Source organism: Python bivittatus, unplaced genomic scaffold, assembly GCF_059951505.1.
Source record: "Python bivittatus isolate LINGU-HERP-01145 unplaced genomic scaffold, Pbiv_v1 ctg000700_np1212, whole genome shotgun sequence".
Classification (NCBI taxonomy): domain Eukaryota; kingdom Metazoa; phylum Chordata; class Lepidosauria; order Squamata; family Pythonidae; genus Python; species Python bivittatus.
The window spans coordinates 38,850,140-38,865,134 of NW_028277098.1; the positions used below are offsets into that span (position 1 = coordinate 38,850,140).

The 14,995-nt window shown below is 35.7% G+C and overlaps 1 protein-coding gene across 5 annotated transcripts in view; it reads left to right on the forward strand.

The window, feature by feature from the left end:
• The window catches only part of ITGB3BP (integrin subunit beta 3 binding protein), a 43,050-nt gene that overhangs the window by 1,897 nt on the left and 26,158 nt on the right, over positions 1 to 14,995 (forward strand). For all 5 annotated transcript variants that reach the window (XR_015798348.1, XR_003085383.2, XM_025170673.2 and 2 more), the window contains exons 2-4: positions 4,610 to 4,652; positions 9,268 to 9,403; positions 14,899 to 14,974. Coding sequence is in view for 3 of the 5 variants with exons in the window: in XM_025170673.2 (XP_025026441.1) it covers positions 4,610 to 4,652; positions 9,268 to 9,403; positions 14,899 to 14,974 (255 nt within the window). In the remaining 2 variants the exon portion in view is untranslated. The remainder of the gene's footprint in view (positions 1 to 4,609; positions 4,653 to 9,267; positions 9,404 to 14,898; positions 14,975 to 14,995) is intronic.

The following is a 14,995-nucleotide window of genomic DNA, read 5'->3' on the forward strand; positions in this document are numbered from 1 at the left end:
ATTAGTACTTCAGACTTCCCCCGAATGAGTAGGGTCATTGGTGAGGGATTATAAGGTAGACTGGATGCCTGAGGTATTTCAGAAGCTTAATATATCCATAGAAATAGTGATAGTAATAATCTATTATGGTCACTGACCAGAATTATGTGAGTTAATAAAATAATTAAAGTTTCTATTTTGAATAAAATTGAGAACAACATAAAATTATAACTAGTCATTGAGGCAATCAGGGTATGTCTAATTTACCGATGGTGTAACAAAATTTAACTACATTCAAGGAAATAAAATCATACAGGTCTGATAAAAGTAACTGTACCAAAAATAAATCAGAATTGTCTGAGTACTATGCCAAATAGGGAGTTATGAAGTGAGCCTTTGCATCCTTATAGAAGGAGCTACAGGACATGAACTATGGATTCAGTGGATCCTTTTTCACAAGGACATGATCTTAACTCCTAAGGGAATTTTTGTATTTGCTCTTGAAAACAGCTGTTGGGAGGAGGTTGAAAAGTGCTAATGTTAGTGCTCTTTAGAGTTTAGGGACCGTTATTTGGTTTAAATATTGTGCTGGCCTAAAAAAAAGGGGTTGACTGCTCAGGAAAACTTTCTTGGGAAGGGCAGATTGATCTGACTGGGCTTCCAAATCTTTAGTGCCTTGCTTGAGTGCAGTGAGTGCCCCTTTGTAGCCCAGCATCAGAATGGCCTCTCTTGAGAACCCATAGCGTTGCAGCTTAAAGTATCCATTTCATTCCTTAACTCTCCTGAACCCTCCTAGAAGGCAGATGCTGGCTCCGCCCACTTTGGGTATGTAGCCCTGGACATGCTACACAAAATCTGGTGTGAACATCAGAGTAATAGAAGTTGAACACACCTGCTCAAAATGATGGAAAACTATGCCATCAATTTTTTTGGGGGGGGGTCATATGCTGAAGGTTGGGGGAGCTCTAATAAAGGGATTCAGAATTACATGCAGCCCTAATCAATAAGTTAAGCGAGGACTACCTATATACAGTATATAGGTAGTCCTCGCTTAACAACCTTTCATTTAATGACAGTTTGAAGTTACAACAGCCTTGGAAAAAGTGCTTACAACTTGTACTCACATGATTGTCGCAAACCATCAACTGTTTGCATGATCGTGATTTGCAACTGTTTTTACAATGGTCGTTAAGTGAATCATCATGATTGTTAAGTAAATCACATGGCTGTTAAGCGAATTCCAGCAAAAAGTCCATTGGGGAAGCTGGATTTGCTTAATGACCATGTGATTCGCTCAACAACCACATGATTCGCTTAACGACTGCATTGATTCACTTAATGACTGTCATAAAATGGTTGTAAAATTGGGTCCGGTCATGTGGTGACTTCCTTAATGACCACCCTGCTTAATGACCAATTTTCTGGTCCCTAATGTCATTAAATGAGGACTACCTGTATAGCAATACATATTAAAGGAAGAAAGAATACAACTGGTTTTAAAAATCCAATATGGATGCTCTTTAAAGAGTAGTGTTTAAGCTATATGATTCTCATAGAAATATGGATTCTAGATGATTTTCACGTAATGCGGATTCTACGTGTTTTTCATGTAGACATATGGATATAACAATGGTAGATTCCTTGAAGTTTAATGAGCAGAACAATTATATGTTGCTTTTCTTGGGTTGCTGATTCCTAAGAGAGCCAAAGAAATGAAGATACCATGATTTATAATTTAATATGTTTCAGACTTGCTGCTGAGAGATGGTAGGAGACAAATTAAAACATTCGAAGTATGCCAAATTTCCAATATTATGTCGTCACACCTGCTTTAATAAGTGGGTATATGTGCACCTTACCACATAATGTAAGAATTGTGTATCACAATTGACACTATGCTCAGAAGACAGAAAATGGTTCCAGGCTTGTTAATCAAATTTAAGATAGGTTCTGTTGAAATCAGCTGAACAAGATAGTTTTGACTTTCACTTCACTGGATTTCTTGGGGAACTATAATGTCATCAAACCTATTGTTGTACAACGCCCAGAGTCGCTTTGTGTGAGATGGGCAGCTCTATAAATGTGACAAATGTGTCAAATAAATTATAATAATTAAATCAGGCTTATATATTTTTACAGAGCACTATATTTACAGGGCACTATATTTAAAAAGGAACATGCTGTTAAGAATTTTGTCAAATTGTTTCAGCTTTGATTGTCTCTTGGCAAGAATATCAGCGGCTTTTAACATGAAAAATGTAAATACCATATAGCTTGTTTCTTTTATAGACAAAAATGTTTTTCAGTAATCCCTTTTCAAAATAATTCTAAAATCAAAGCTAGCGTTATGCAGTCATACTTCAAAGATGTCCTTAAACTTTCCTCATGTTTCATTTCAAAGAACAAATAAAGTAAAAATATTTTGCGGGAGGTTAGCTTGGGCTTTGGCATTGCTTATGTGTTTTTACATGGAAGTATGTCTCATTACATTCAGTGGGACTTAACTTTTGAGAAGATGAGAATAAGCTCTTTCCAACTAGTAGGCAGCGTTAGCCAAAACACATAATGCACACTATTATACATTTCATTGATTTACTGTCCCATGTGGCTATTTGATCTGAATGATAAACCAGTCCTGCTTAAATAAAATGTATTTTCTCCTCCTGTAACTGTATGATATAGAAGAGCAATACAAAAGAAATGTAATAAATGCTTCTCAGATTATGCTTTCTTTTTCACAATATAGCTTGAATTAATGCCCCTTCACTTTTCCATTTAAGAAATGTCATTTCTTAAATCTGTAAAGGTCTCTGCAACTGTTGAGTTTTACTATTATTGCACTGGGGAAATATGCACCTAAAAATATTTGTGTAACAGAGATGTGGTGACATGATTTTGCTTCTCCTGGTAAAGTGATACTTTCTTGGACTGTGAATAGCTAATGAACTCAATTATTTCCAAGTTTTCAGCATCTCCACAGGCAGAGGAAAGAAAATTTGGGTACTGTATGCTGTAACTCTGCTACCACCCAAAGTCTCTGACAGAATTTAAATAGCATACTGCTTGACCGGTCTGCCGTTTTTTCTCAATATTTTTTTCCAGGTTGCTATAGTTTAATGGGATTTTCATGTAGTTTTCCATTTATCCTAATCATAAAACTATCTTGGGTCCAGATTCCACTGTACTTTTGCTTCCAGCTTCCTTTGAAGTCCATCATAAAAACTTCCATCATAACATGCCTTAGTGTAGAATGCAAATACATGGTCCCCTAGAGCATCTTTGCAGAGTGAATGTATTAATGTATACAATGGTTCCTTGCTGCCACTGGGATAGAAGATGTAATGGAGTCTGCATTCTTTAAGCAATACAGGGCACTATATTTAAAAAAGGACACGCTGTTAAGAATTTTGTCAAATTGTTTCAGCTTTGATTGTCTCTTGGCAAGAATATCAGCGGCTTTTAACATGAAAAATGTAAATACCATATAACATAGCTTGTTTCTTTTATAGACAAAAATGTTTTTCAGTAATCCCTCTTCAAAATAATTCTAAAATCAAAGCTAGCATTATACAGTCATACTTCAAAGATATTCTTAAACTTTCCTCATATGTTTCATCTCAAAGAATAAAGTAAAAATATTTTGTGGGAGGTTAGCTTGGGTTTTGGCGTTGCTCGAAAGTGCCATTTATGCATGTAATTTTTTTGAGTTTTACTCTTTTTAGCATTGTAGTTATTAAATCAAAATGGCCTATTTCCAATATACCTGCAGTGTTCTTTTCTGAAATGAAAACCCTCTGTAAACCTTGTCTAATCTAAAATAATATTCTGATGCACTTATTGAATGATTTTAAAGGTTCTTAGTTGCTTTACAGGAAAAAAAACCCCTTTAAATATTGTTCTTTAAGACTTAAGAAGGTACATTGAAAGTTGGAATTATCTCTGGGAAAAATAGGCTTAATTTATGTTGACCTTTCTTTCTTTAAAGTATTTAGTCTGCATTCAATAAAATTTTGATGACTGCTCTTTAGAAGACAGCTGTACGATGTAAAGTATTATAAATATTCAGTTTTTCATTCCTAGTATTGCCATTAACAGCTGGTCATCTAGTTCAGGAGAACAGATTTTACAGAGGAAGCTGGCATGTTCTTGAATCAGTACAGTGAAGAATGCGAGAAAATATTTTCTTATGGTTTAGGGACCTGTAAAGGCATAGAGCATCTGTTCCTTAGTTCAGACATAGTCTAGCAGCACTGAATCATGTTAAGAGCTAAAATATAAGAATTGCTTTTTTCACCTTGAAAAATAACAAGGTAAGTTACTATGCAATTCTGTATAATTATGTTCGTTATTAGTACTTTATAGTTCATAAATATGTTTTGGGTAGTCTGATATTCGTATCCAAATCAAAGTGTTGATTCCAGGTTGTATGCCACATGTGAGAAATAGGCACAAATGTGATTAGTTTTCAAAGCAGTACTTACCAGCTTGTTCATGTATCCTTGTATGAGGCTAGCTGTTATATTGTAAAAAAAATGTTGATTGTATATGGATGGTAGCTACTAGTAAAGGATGTCCTTAGATTAAAATTTCCTTTTGAGCAGTAATAAAACTTGCTTTCCTTTTTTTCTAGTGCTAAAAGAGCTTTGAAGCTGGAAAAGCTTATCACAGAAAAAGTAAGATTTTTGTGTTTCTGTTCCTGTGATTAAATTATTTTATAGGATGTGTGTGTACATATGTGTGTGTGTGTATAAATGATCAACATTTCAGTGAAATTCTCATAAACAGCAATCAATGATAATATACCTCTGAAAATATAGAAGTGATTGTTGGAGATCTCTGAGGGCAATCCTATTCTTGTATAATATTCTGACTTTGCATGAAACAATTGACTATAACTAAGGAACGATAGTAGCGTCCTTTGTTTTGTTATATACAAATCTCTCTCCAGCACCAAATGAATTAAGGTCTTTTGTGACATTGTTTATTAGAAATTAGCTTTATAATTGGTGAAATAAATGTACTGCTATCTGAATATACATATAACAATATGCAATTACGATAATATTATAATCTGCATATTATAAACTGCAAAATTGAAAGCAAAACATTAAAGACATTTTTATGTTGAGAATGTAATTAGCTGAGAGAAGTAATTTAACATAAAATGATACACTGTAACATTATAATAAATTTCCCATATAGTTATCACAATAAAAATGAAATTATACTGTTTCTGTGTTTCTCTCTTGTTCTCTTTCACTGGTAAAATGTGGCATTGTGTATTTCTAGACCCACTGTGCCATGACATATGCCAGTTTATTTTCTTCCAATACCAATTGTGGGTGTTGCTGTGAAGCTAAGGCAGGTAGCTTGTGGGAGAGGAAATAATGGGGAAACATGTCAAAATGTGAATAAAATGAACCTCCAGTTTTGTCTGCACATGTCATTTTTTTATTTTACAGAAGACCCACTATTGCTTAGCTAAACTGAAAATTTGACAGTGTTAAAATCTATATACTTTTTCTTTGTCTGAATTGAAACAAAAGTGACAAATAAAATGTAATAACAATCATTAGCAATGTAATTAGCAATTTCATTTTCCATTATTCATTATGTGCTGTAATACAGCTGTGACTGTAATTTTGCATCTGCTTCCTAAGTCAGAGGGGTGTTTTTGGAAGCAAGTGATCCAGCTTGAAATTATTTTATTCTACCCTAAAGCTGTTTTTTCTTCTGAAATGGAAATTTAAAAGGGGGAAAATGTTTATTTTAAGAATAATTATTTGGGATGTTTGCTGAATCATATCTCTTGCTGCAAGTTTATAATTTCATTAGTTTTTCAAAATTCAGAGGTAAAATTAATAATGAAAACTTTATATGACTTGGGAGAGCCACCTTTTTGCTTAGAATGAAAACCGTACTGTTAAATGTTGCAAGGAAGTGTTCAAATTACAAGATTGCTATAATATATCTCATCCAGAGGTAGCTTCTGTGACCTGTTTTGAGAATATATGTAGATGACAGAAACTTTAATTTGTAATTCTAAGGATTAAATCCTGAATGTTCTTCATTTTTTCATTCTACATATACTCCCCCCCCTTTTTTTTTTGTTTCCTATACTTTGAGTAGTGAGACTGGGGTTACAAATGTCTTGCTCTTTATATAGTGTTTAATAAATATTAGGTTAATAATAATAAAAACTTGCACAGAAGATATATAAATGAGCCATAAACATTATCCAAATTTTAAAATATATAAATGCTTTAATTTTTATCAATATGGAAGTGTGGAAAGGAATATGGAATTTTATATTAAATAGTCATGTTTAGTTATGAAGTGATGGTGAAGGAGGAAAAAAAATAGTTCAGCATATGCAGAGGAGATGCAGGAGGAGGATTCCGGCTCTCTTAGGGACCTCTCTGGTATGGTGTGTTCCGTTTGGGATACACTAGCCTGCCTCTGTCTTTGTAATGCAGCTGTTGAGGTCGAAGGTTCCCTGTCTTCTGGATCATCTATAAGCAGCTTCTGAGTGTTTGGTGACCCCTTCCTCATGATTAGCAGCTTCATCCAATTCTGAGGGTATGTGGTAGATTGATTAGGGAGGGCTAGGTTGTTGTCAGCTTTTTTTAAAATTGAAATAAAATCTGGAGTAAAATCTGAGGAGTAAGTTAGCAGGTTCCCTCTAAATAGGTAGGATGGCAGTTCATTATTATCTAACAAGTTAGTTTGTATAACAGAGTCCAAATCAGAGTCAATATCAGAGGCAAGAGAAAATCTTGCCTTTGAGGAATATACTGCTTTAATTCTTGGGTCCTGTTGTAGGTCTAAGCCTATAGCAGTAATTTCCCCTTCTTGGAACTGCATTGAAGAGGTGAGTTGGGAAGTTACACTCTCCTCTAAGTTGTCAGGTCCAGCTGAGGCATAAGAGATGTCAATGGGAAGACTTGTTTTAAAATCTGGAGTCTGTTCTGAAGATCTATTAACTGAGCATAAAATGAGTCAAAGGGGGAGAGAGAAGGATGGTTGCATTCTCTCTGTACTGAAGCACTGGGGTCTGTAGTAATTATCCTCTGCTCTTGGCAGAAGGCTGTAGCCTTAAGCAAGTGAGGAGGGTGTAGTTGAATCAGGGGCTGGACTGGGGTGTCTTTAAAAATTCTAGAAGAGAAAACACTGTATTTTTGTCAAAGAGTTTCTGGCATCCTAAAATTTTCTGTATATTATATGGCTTATGAAAAAGAAGACAGATTCTTTTAAATCCTAGAAATCTAGGCAAAAAGTGATATGTATCCAGATCTATATGCTTGGGATGACAGTTTAGGAGCTTGCTTAGCAGATTTATTACAGCTTTCCGATGTGTAAAATTCTTAGCAACAGGGATAGACAGCAGAGCCTGGTTCTTTTGAAGTATTTTAGCTGTACCCTCAGAATGATTTTTAGTAGAGAACCTTGCATCGTTAGATGTTGTGGCATGGCAACTACTAGCACCAGGAGTTGTTAGAACTTGAATGAGCTTATCAAGTTTAGACTGGATATCGTTTAGGGAAATGAAGATGACCATAGCTGTGGAACCTGTAAGTAAACAAAGCTCTCCTAAAGCCTTTGGAATGGTCTCTGAAGAGTAATTTTTGTGTTGCCTTTCCTTTCTGTTCCCTCCAGTATTTCATGGCTGATGGCAGCTAGGACTAACAAATCTTGTTGAGTGATATGGAGGTGGGCAAGTGTTGTCTTTCCTCAACCTCCTTCGAAGAGGAAGTAGAGTCTTCCTTTCTTGTGGTATACCGCAAGCTTGTTCTTAAGTAAAGGGGTACTTACAATTGTGAGAATCATGGTGTGGTAGGAGACAATTGTTTGTTGTTCCCCTACCTTGTTTTGTTGTTTTCCCACTTTTTTTTTGCACTGTTGAATACTGTCTGGGCTATTTTTCAGTCATTTATTTCTTTTGGTGGTCATTTCCAAAGTAATCTATTTTAATACTTCCTTGGTTTGGCTTGGCTTTTTCTTCCTTCCAGAGTCAGTGAATAATTGTGATCTTCTAATTTCTTATAGGAGGAGATTAATACAAAAATACTATGCATGCTTACTTTGGTGTTGGATTGTACCATAAATGTTCCTGCAGAAGTCCAGCTAAATATCGTTCTCGGCAAATGCTACCTGTGCTTGTGACTGTAGAAGCACTACTGATGTCTGAATTTACTAAATCAGTTCAGTGTGGGTTTACTAATAGTGATTTAAGCTGAGTGTCAGTCCTTATGTTATCAAGCAATACCAGCAGCACAAGAGGAAAACAAAGCAATTTTGGAGGAATCCAACAGTTTGCAGAAGTGCCAGAAGAGAAAATCTTTAGAAGTAAAGTCATTTAATTGGGAGGTGGAGTAGGAATATTGATTAGTGAGTGTTTTGCCAGAATAGGGCCAGTCTATTAGGATAAAACCAGAAACAGAGGAGAGGGGGTGGAATAGAGTATCCTGAACAGCACCCATATTTCAGCATTTTGATACAAGTAACAGTATTTTGTTAATATGTGGGCCCTTCATTAGCTTCCAGGAGGTTTCTGTGTGTAATTCAAAAGTGCTGCTTTTAGTTTCTAAAACATTTGGGCTAGATCTTTCTCATGCATTCTCCTTCCCCACCCCCTGCCCCCCTTTATGATACGCATTCATTGAACAACCGATTAGGCTGGGGAAGACAATGATTATGCTGTAAAAAATGACATATCACTCTTGCTATAGGATGAGCTTTGGGTTGTCTTGGGAGTCATTCAGAAGGCACATGCTACCACAATAAGGGCTAGATTTTGTGGAGTTTTCAGATATTAATCCAGCATCTATAGAAATCTGAAAGCACATCAAGAGGCATTTGTGCCACTTCTTGTAGATATTCACTTGAGATCAAACCATCTTTTTCTGTTGTGGCACCCATAACTTAGACCACTCTCTCCCAAGAACTAAAACATGAGTTCATTTTGATGCAAAACAAGAACATGCTGCAAATATTTTTATTTACCTTGGCAACTTAGAGCTTTTGATGGTAATCCTGAGCTGCTTGTGGCCCCTGTTATCTGACATGCTTTCATATTACTGTGTACTGAATGTGTTTTATATTATGGTATTACATTAAAATGTATTTAACTCTGTGGATCACAAGGAGATGTATTGCATGATAGGTAGGGTATAACTATTTTGAGTAACAAATAAATATAGCAGCATTGAAAGGGAGAATGTGATGGTGCGTTTTACTGCATTATCTTGCACATACAAAATGTTTTGTTGTTGTTATTTATTGGTCCAGGTGCCAGCAACATCATCACTAAAAGGAAAGAAAAATGGCATTTCTTTTTCACCAATAACAGGAACACGTCTAATCAGTCCATTTTCAAGTCCCAGGAGTAATCATGTAGAAGAGCAGAGAAATGGCCTATCAAATGGTTAGTTGAATATTCTCTTCTACTTACTATAGAACTTTTCTGGTTATTGATCAAGTCAAATTCTTGATTTAGTAATTTATGTCTGACACAATAGCTATGGTTTCTTTATAATTCTTTGCCCTCCCTCCTAATGGTGAATTTGGATTATGAGGGCCAACGTTTCACAAACATACTTAAACAGTTTTCAATGGAGACAATAAAAAAGCTTGCCAGATTTGTATGAGTTCTTTACAATGAATATTTGTCGAATCCTTTGGCAGAGTCCCTGCAGAAATCTGCAGGAGTTTTATTTTATCCTCTGTGCATCACTCATTTAAATGAACAAAACTCAAGAGGTTGTTTAAAAATATACATTACTACCTCTTCAATTAATTAACTGCAAAACAATTTCATGCCCTTATTAATTGACTTTATTAATTGATTAATTGAAATGTATCAATTTCAAATTCTTGATTAAGCAGAAGGCTTCTTATTGTGGGAGCTCTGACTTTTTTTTTTTTCCCTGAGGCAGAATGTTCTCAAATGAACACTGTACTCTCTAAATTCAACCATGAACGATTGGTTGAATTCCTTTTCATTTAAAACTCAGATGGGAAAATTCAGATGACAAGCTCCTGAGGGAAAGTAATAATTGGTCAACTAGATTTCCTTGATAGCTTTAACAAAGGGAAGTTCTGTGTAGAAAAACTGTGACATCTATTCAGCTGCAGTACTGAAAATTGTATATCTTTTGCAATAGCTACAGCTGAAGGAACTTAAGGTACCAGTAGAAAAAGAAGGTAAACTCCCACAATGTTGAAATCTACTCACTATTTCACTCAAGTGTTGCAAATATTAGGTTGTTAAAAATAATAAAAATAACAAAAATGGAATAATAGATTAGGAAGTTGAAAAAAAGTCTCAGAAAAATTCAGTATCAAAATTGTGGCCAAAAAACTACATGGACATGTCCATGAAATCACCAGGAGTTGAGCAAAATTTGAAGGAGCCTTTATCTTGTAAGTCAAGTACAGAAAGAAAATACGATTTAGAAATTTGTGGCTTAATGCGGACCAGTTAAAATAAGGAGAATCTGCACTCTTTGTACATCATATTGCAAGCTAGAGCTACTTTGTAAAAACAAACAATTACATAAATCAAATAATTTATCATATTCACTCAGTAATTCCTGTCGTCTTAGTTGAATATTAATAATAGGTTTATCTATATTTATGTTATAATCTATAGTGTAATCTACAATTTCAAAACTCCAAATATTGATTTCCTGAATCAATCTTTTATTGACAATATACATAGCTTTTGCTTTTACCAACTATATGATTTCTAGTTTGTGTATGTGAGCACACATGTATGTGACATAGAGATTGACTGAATTTTTCATATGCCTGTAATCTGAGTGGGGAAAAAGGGGAAATGCCTGAAGTAAAATCCCTGAACATTAGGTGCCAAAGGCAAAGGTGAGTGTATGCTATATTTCCATACTGTAATTAAATATGGGCATAAGGGAACAGTCCTTTGCACATAAAAGAAGGAATCACATGTTCGCAGCTGACATTTAGATGGATAATTATTCAGCAAAGCCTCAATAGCTTTCCTTTTTTTAGTTCTACCAAGCTGCAAAAATGTTGCCAAAGAATCAGATTTTAAACTGTTATTTTTCTTATTGTACTGTTAATGCTAAATTTAATTTCTTATTAGTATGTGTGAACACAAGTAAATAATGTTTGTATTATGATAAAGATGTAATAATACATAGCTGGAAATTGAAACACATACTTTAACAATCCTAAATGATATTCTATTTAGTATTTCTGTATCATTTCTGTTTTTACATGTTACTTGGCCTTAAGCATGGTTTTGAAACAAGGTTTTAAATAAAAATCTCTTATTGTTCCACATTTCTTTTTAATGCATATTACAGTACAGGTAGTCCTCATATAACAACTGCAATTGGGACCAGCAACTCCATCGCTAAGTGACACGGTTGTTAAGTGAAACATCACATAACTGCACCAGACTTACTACGTCATTTCTGCTGTGGTCATTAAGTGAATCACCCAAGATCATTAAGCATGTCACGTGACTGCAACTTGCGACTTACTGCTGGCTTCTCCATTGACTTTGCTTGTCAGAAGCTGGCTGCAACTGTCGTAAATGAGTGCCAGTTGCAAAGCACCCAAATTGTGATCAGTGCAGGGACACTGTGATGGTTGTAAGTTTGAGGACTGGTCATAAAGCTACGTTTTCAGTGCCATCATAAGTTCAAATGGTTGCTAAACAGGGCAGTCGTTAACTGAGGACTACCTGTATTTTCTGTATCTCAACTCTACACAAACTCTGTACACAAACTCTAGAATGAGGTTCCTCCTGATGGCATTCCGGAAGGCCTTAAATATCTGGCTGTTCTCCCAGGCCTTGGATTAGGGTGGTCAGGGCCCTGTCAGATTTGTTTGAGAGTGTTGGTGTGTTAGCCATCAGTTCTTATTCTTTATCACTTTATTTCTTTTTATAATTATTATATTGTGTTTTCTATTCTATTTTGTTTTATTATACACCACCCAGAGTCAGTTTGGGAGGTGCCTAAATTGAATAAATTAGAACAAAATAAAATAAATTAATATATGATCCCATAGCTGCTATTCTGTCTATATTAGCATGATATAATGAACAACAGGCTATCTTACTAATTTAATTAGACTTCTAAGCATTAATGTTTTAAGAACTGATTTTTAGCCCTACTAGGAAAATCTCTTAATGGCTATACATAAAATGCAGAAATCTATGAGTGCCAAATTCAGTGACCAAATAGAAAGGTAATTAAAATACTTTAATGACAGAAAGCTTAATTTCTGTATCAAATATGTGAAAGTGCCAGACTTGTCAGGCTAATAATGGTTATTCATGAATCAGGAGGACGCATTTTGCAAACGCTCAAGAACACTTTTCTAGGATTTCAGGACATTCAGATTAGGTCCAGTATAAAAGCCATTGTTATTCATGAATCAAACATAAGATCCATCTGATCATTTTTAGAACAAAATTTAAATCTGGGATGGGATCTAATGTGTTGCAGTCTGCAGAAAGGTTGCGTGAAGAGATCCTGCGGCCTTTCTGTACTTTAGTTCTGCAATTAAGAGATATTCTTGAAGGAGTAAAATAACAGAACGTTATAGATTTTAAGCCATGACTTTGACATGCATACGATCAGTAGATACAGTGCAGTGCAGGAAAACACTCCTTATGATATTCACTTGCTACTCTACCTATCACCCACCCCTTTCAATTTCAGATAGGCTTTAACTTTCCCTTAGCTGGGATCATCTGGTTTCACAAAACTTGGGAGCAAGCTGTGCTCAGTGGATCTCCACCTCCTACATGTGCCCTATGCTAAGCACTATTTTGATTGCCTGTTCTTTTAAGCCCAGTCCATTCTGTTTCCCAGAGGGAGGCGACATAGACCACACAGTGGTTATTTCTTTGCCTTCTTCCTCAATGTGTTTGCTTAGATAGGGCAGAACAGCAAGAATAGTTGAGCCAGCAGGCTCCAGGATTGAGAGTGGTATGAGCCCAATAATTTAGAGGTATGAGCCCAATCATGTTGGTTTGCATTGTCCCTTCCTGTTAATTTGAGTACAATGCAAATTATGACAATTTTGTAAATATAACTGTGTTGCGACTGTTTTTAATGAACAGTTATTAAACTTAACTCATGGGTGAAGTGTGAACGCATTTGTTGCTTACTTTTGCTATGGCTTGATCAGCACATCCTGAGTCAGGACATGGGCATGCCTCTTATTCAACTTGCCATCAAGATAGACTGAAAGGATAACACTTGCCCAGAAGCTCAACAGCAGCTATTTGTTTGTTTGTATTTCTGTGCCAACCCTCTCGTGACTCTGGGCAGCTTCCATAAATAAAAGGATAAAGCCATAACCCTAACCATTATTAAAAGAGTGAAAATAAAATAAAGGTAATTAATAGCCTGTGGCAGCAGCAATCCCTTATGAATTATAAGTAAAGTCCAGGCAAAAAAGGATTGTTTTGACTTTCCTCCTGAAGTTAATAGGAGGGGACCATTTTTATATTGGGAGAAGACTAGTTGATACTCTGGGACAGCCACAGAAGGCAAGTTTCCTGGTCCACGCAGCATGCTTTATGATTCCAAAGCGTAGGATGGGCATATTCTGTTTGGAACAGGTGGGCCTAAAGGTAACTAGGACTCAAACTATGAAATGCTTTATAGGTGATAACCAGAACTTTGAATTGTGCCTAGAAACTTATAGGTAACCAGTTCAGGGACCAAAGAAAGTGTTAGCTGACCTGGCTTTTGCTTGTCAGCATACTGGCTGGCACATTTGATAAGACCAACTGAAACTTCCAAATATTCTTTAAAGGAAGCCTTGTGTAGAGTGCATTGCAGTAATTCAAGTGTATTGTGATGAGGGCATGAGTGCCTATTGCCAGAGCATTGGCTCCAATAACACTCTGGTGCACTAGTCAAAGCTGGGCAAAAGCATGCAGAACCCTTTCATGCTGTACATGTCTAATTCTAAATTCCCATCAGAAAAGGATTGATTTTAAACTATCTTAGCCAGAGAAGAAAGCAATAAAAGAGAGGGAAGTAACTATCGCCTGGATCCCCTCCATGCTCTATACTGATTTCTTGGGTAATGGATAGGTTTTGGGTTTGGGGGAAGAACATTTCTCCATCTCCCTGCTACAAAATCTTCTAGTTCTCTAGAATGTTGAATTCCTTTTTCAGGTCCTTTGGGCTTTCTATGGATAGAGGGGGAAAATACATCCCTAACTTAAAAGCCACTATTGTCGGATTTAAACCTCTGTTCTGTAGAAAATGCTTGCCTATCTTATCTCATCTTGTAGTGAGACTGACTGTTAAAAAAACTATCCAGTTACTAAGGATTGACCTTCCTAGGGCTTTTCCCATTATTTGGTGAGATTGCGCATATTGTATGTTGTGATGACCTTGAGTTAAAATCAAAGTCTGTGCACTGCTTCCTTTCAGTGGTTTCAAAAATATGAGTTAATCCTCTTGTTTTTTCTATATTCTTTTTGACACTTTTTCAAACCTAAGATAAATTGAATATTTTGTTATTTTCCTTGCTCATCCCGGTCCTTCTACCTGGGATAACGACACAGTAACTGTGAGTGGAATCAGGCTGGCTGATGTTAAGAATCCGCTCCATTAGAAGCGTCCTAACCCTTAGATACTTCAGATTTCCAGTGTTTAAAAATATAGTCCAGATTTTTCATTCTGGAGGGAGGGAGGGAGGAAGCAGAAAGAAGTGCAGGTTTTGTTTATTTTATTTTTTTTACTTTTGGAGTCTTCGGGCCAGCAAAATAAGTTTTTACTTTGTTAATAAAAAATTAACAGTAATATGAGAGGAGCTTGTCTTTGTCTTGTCAGCAAATTGGGAAATGTTCTTTACTGACACAAAAAACAAATAATTTGTTTCTTTTTCTTTAATATCTCCTAGAAAATAGAGAGCCTTCCAAAAACCTGCCAATCCAATCACATAGAAAGGAGCAACATCAAATGGAAAACAATGACAAGTAAGGTTTCCTATTTGGGTA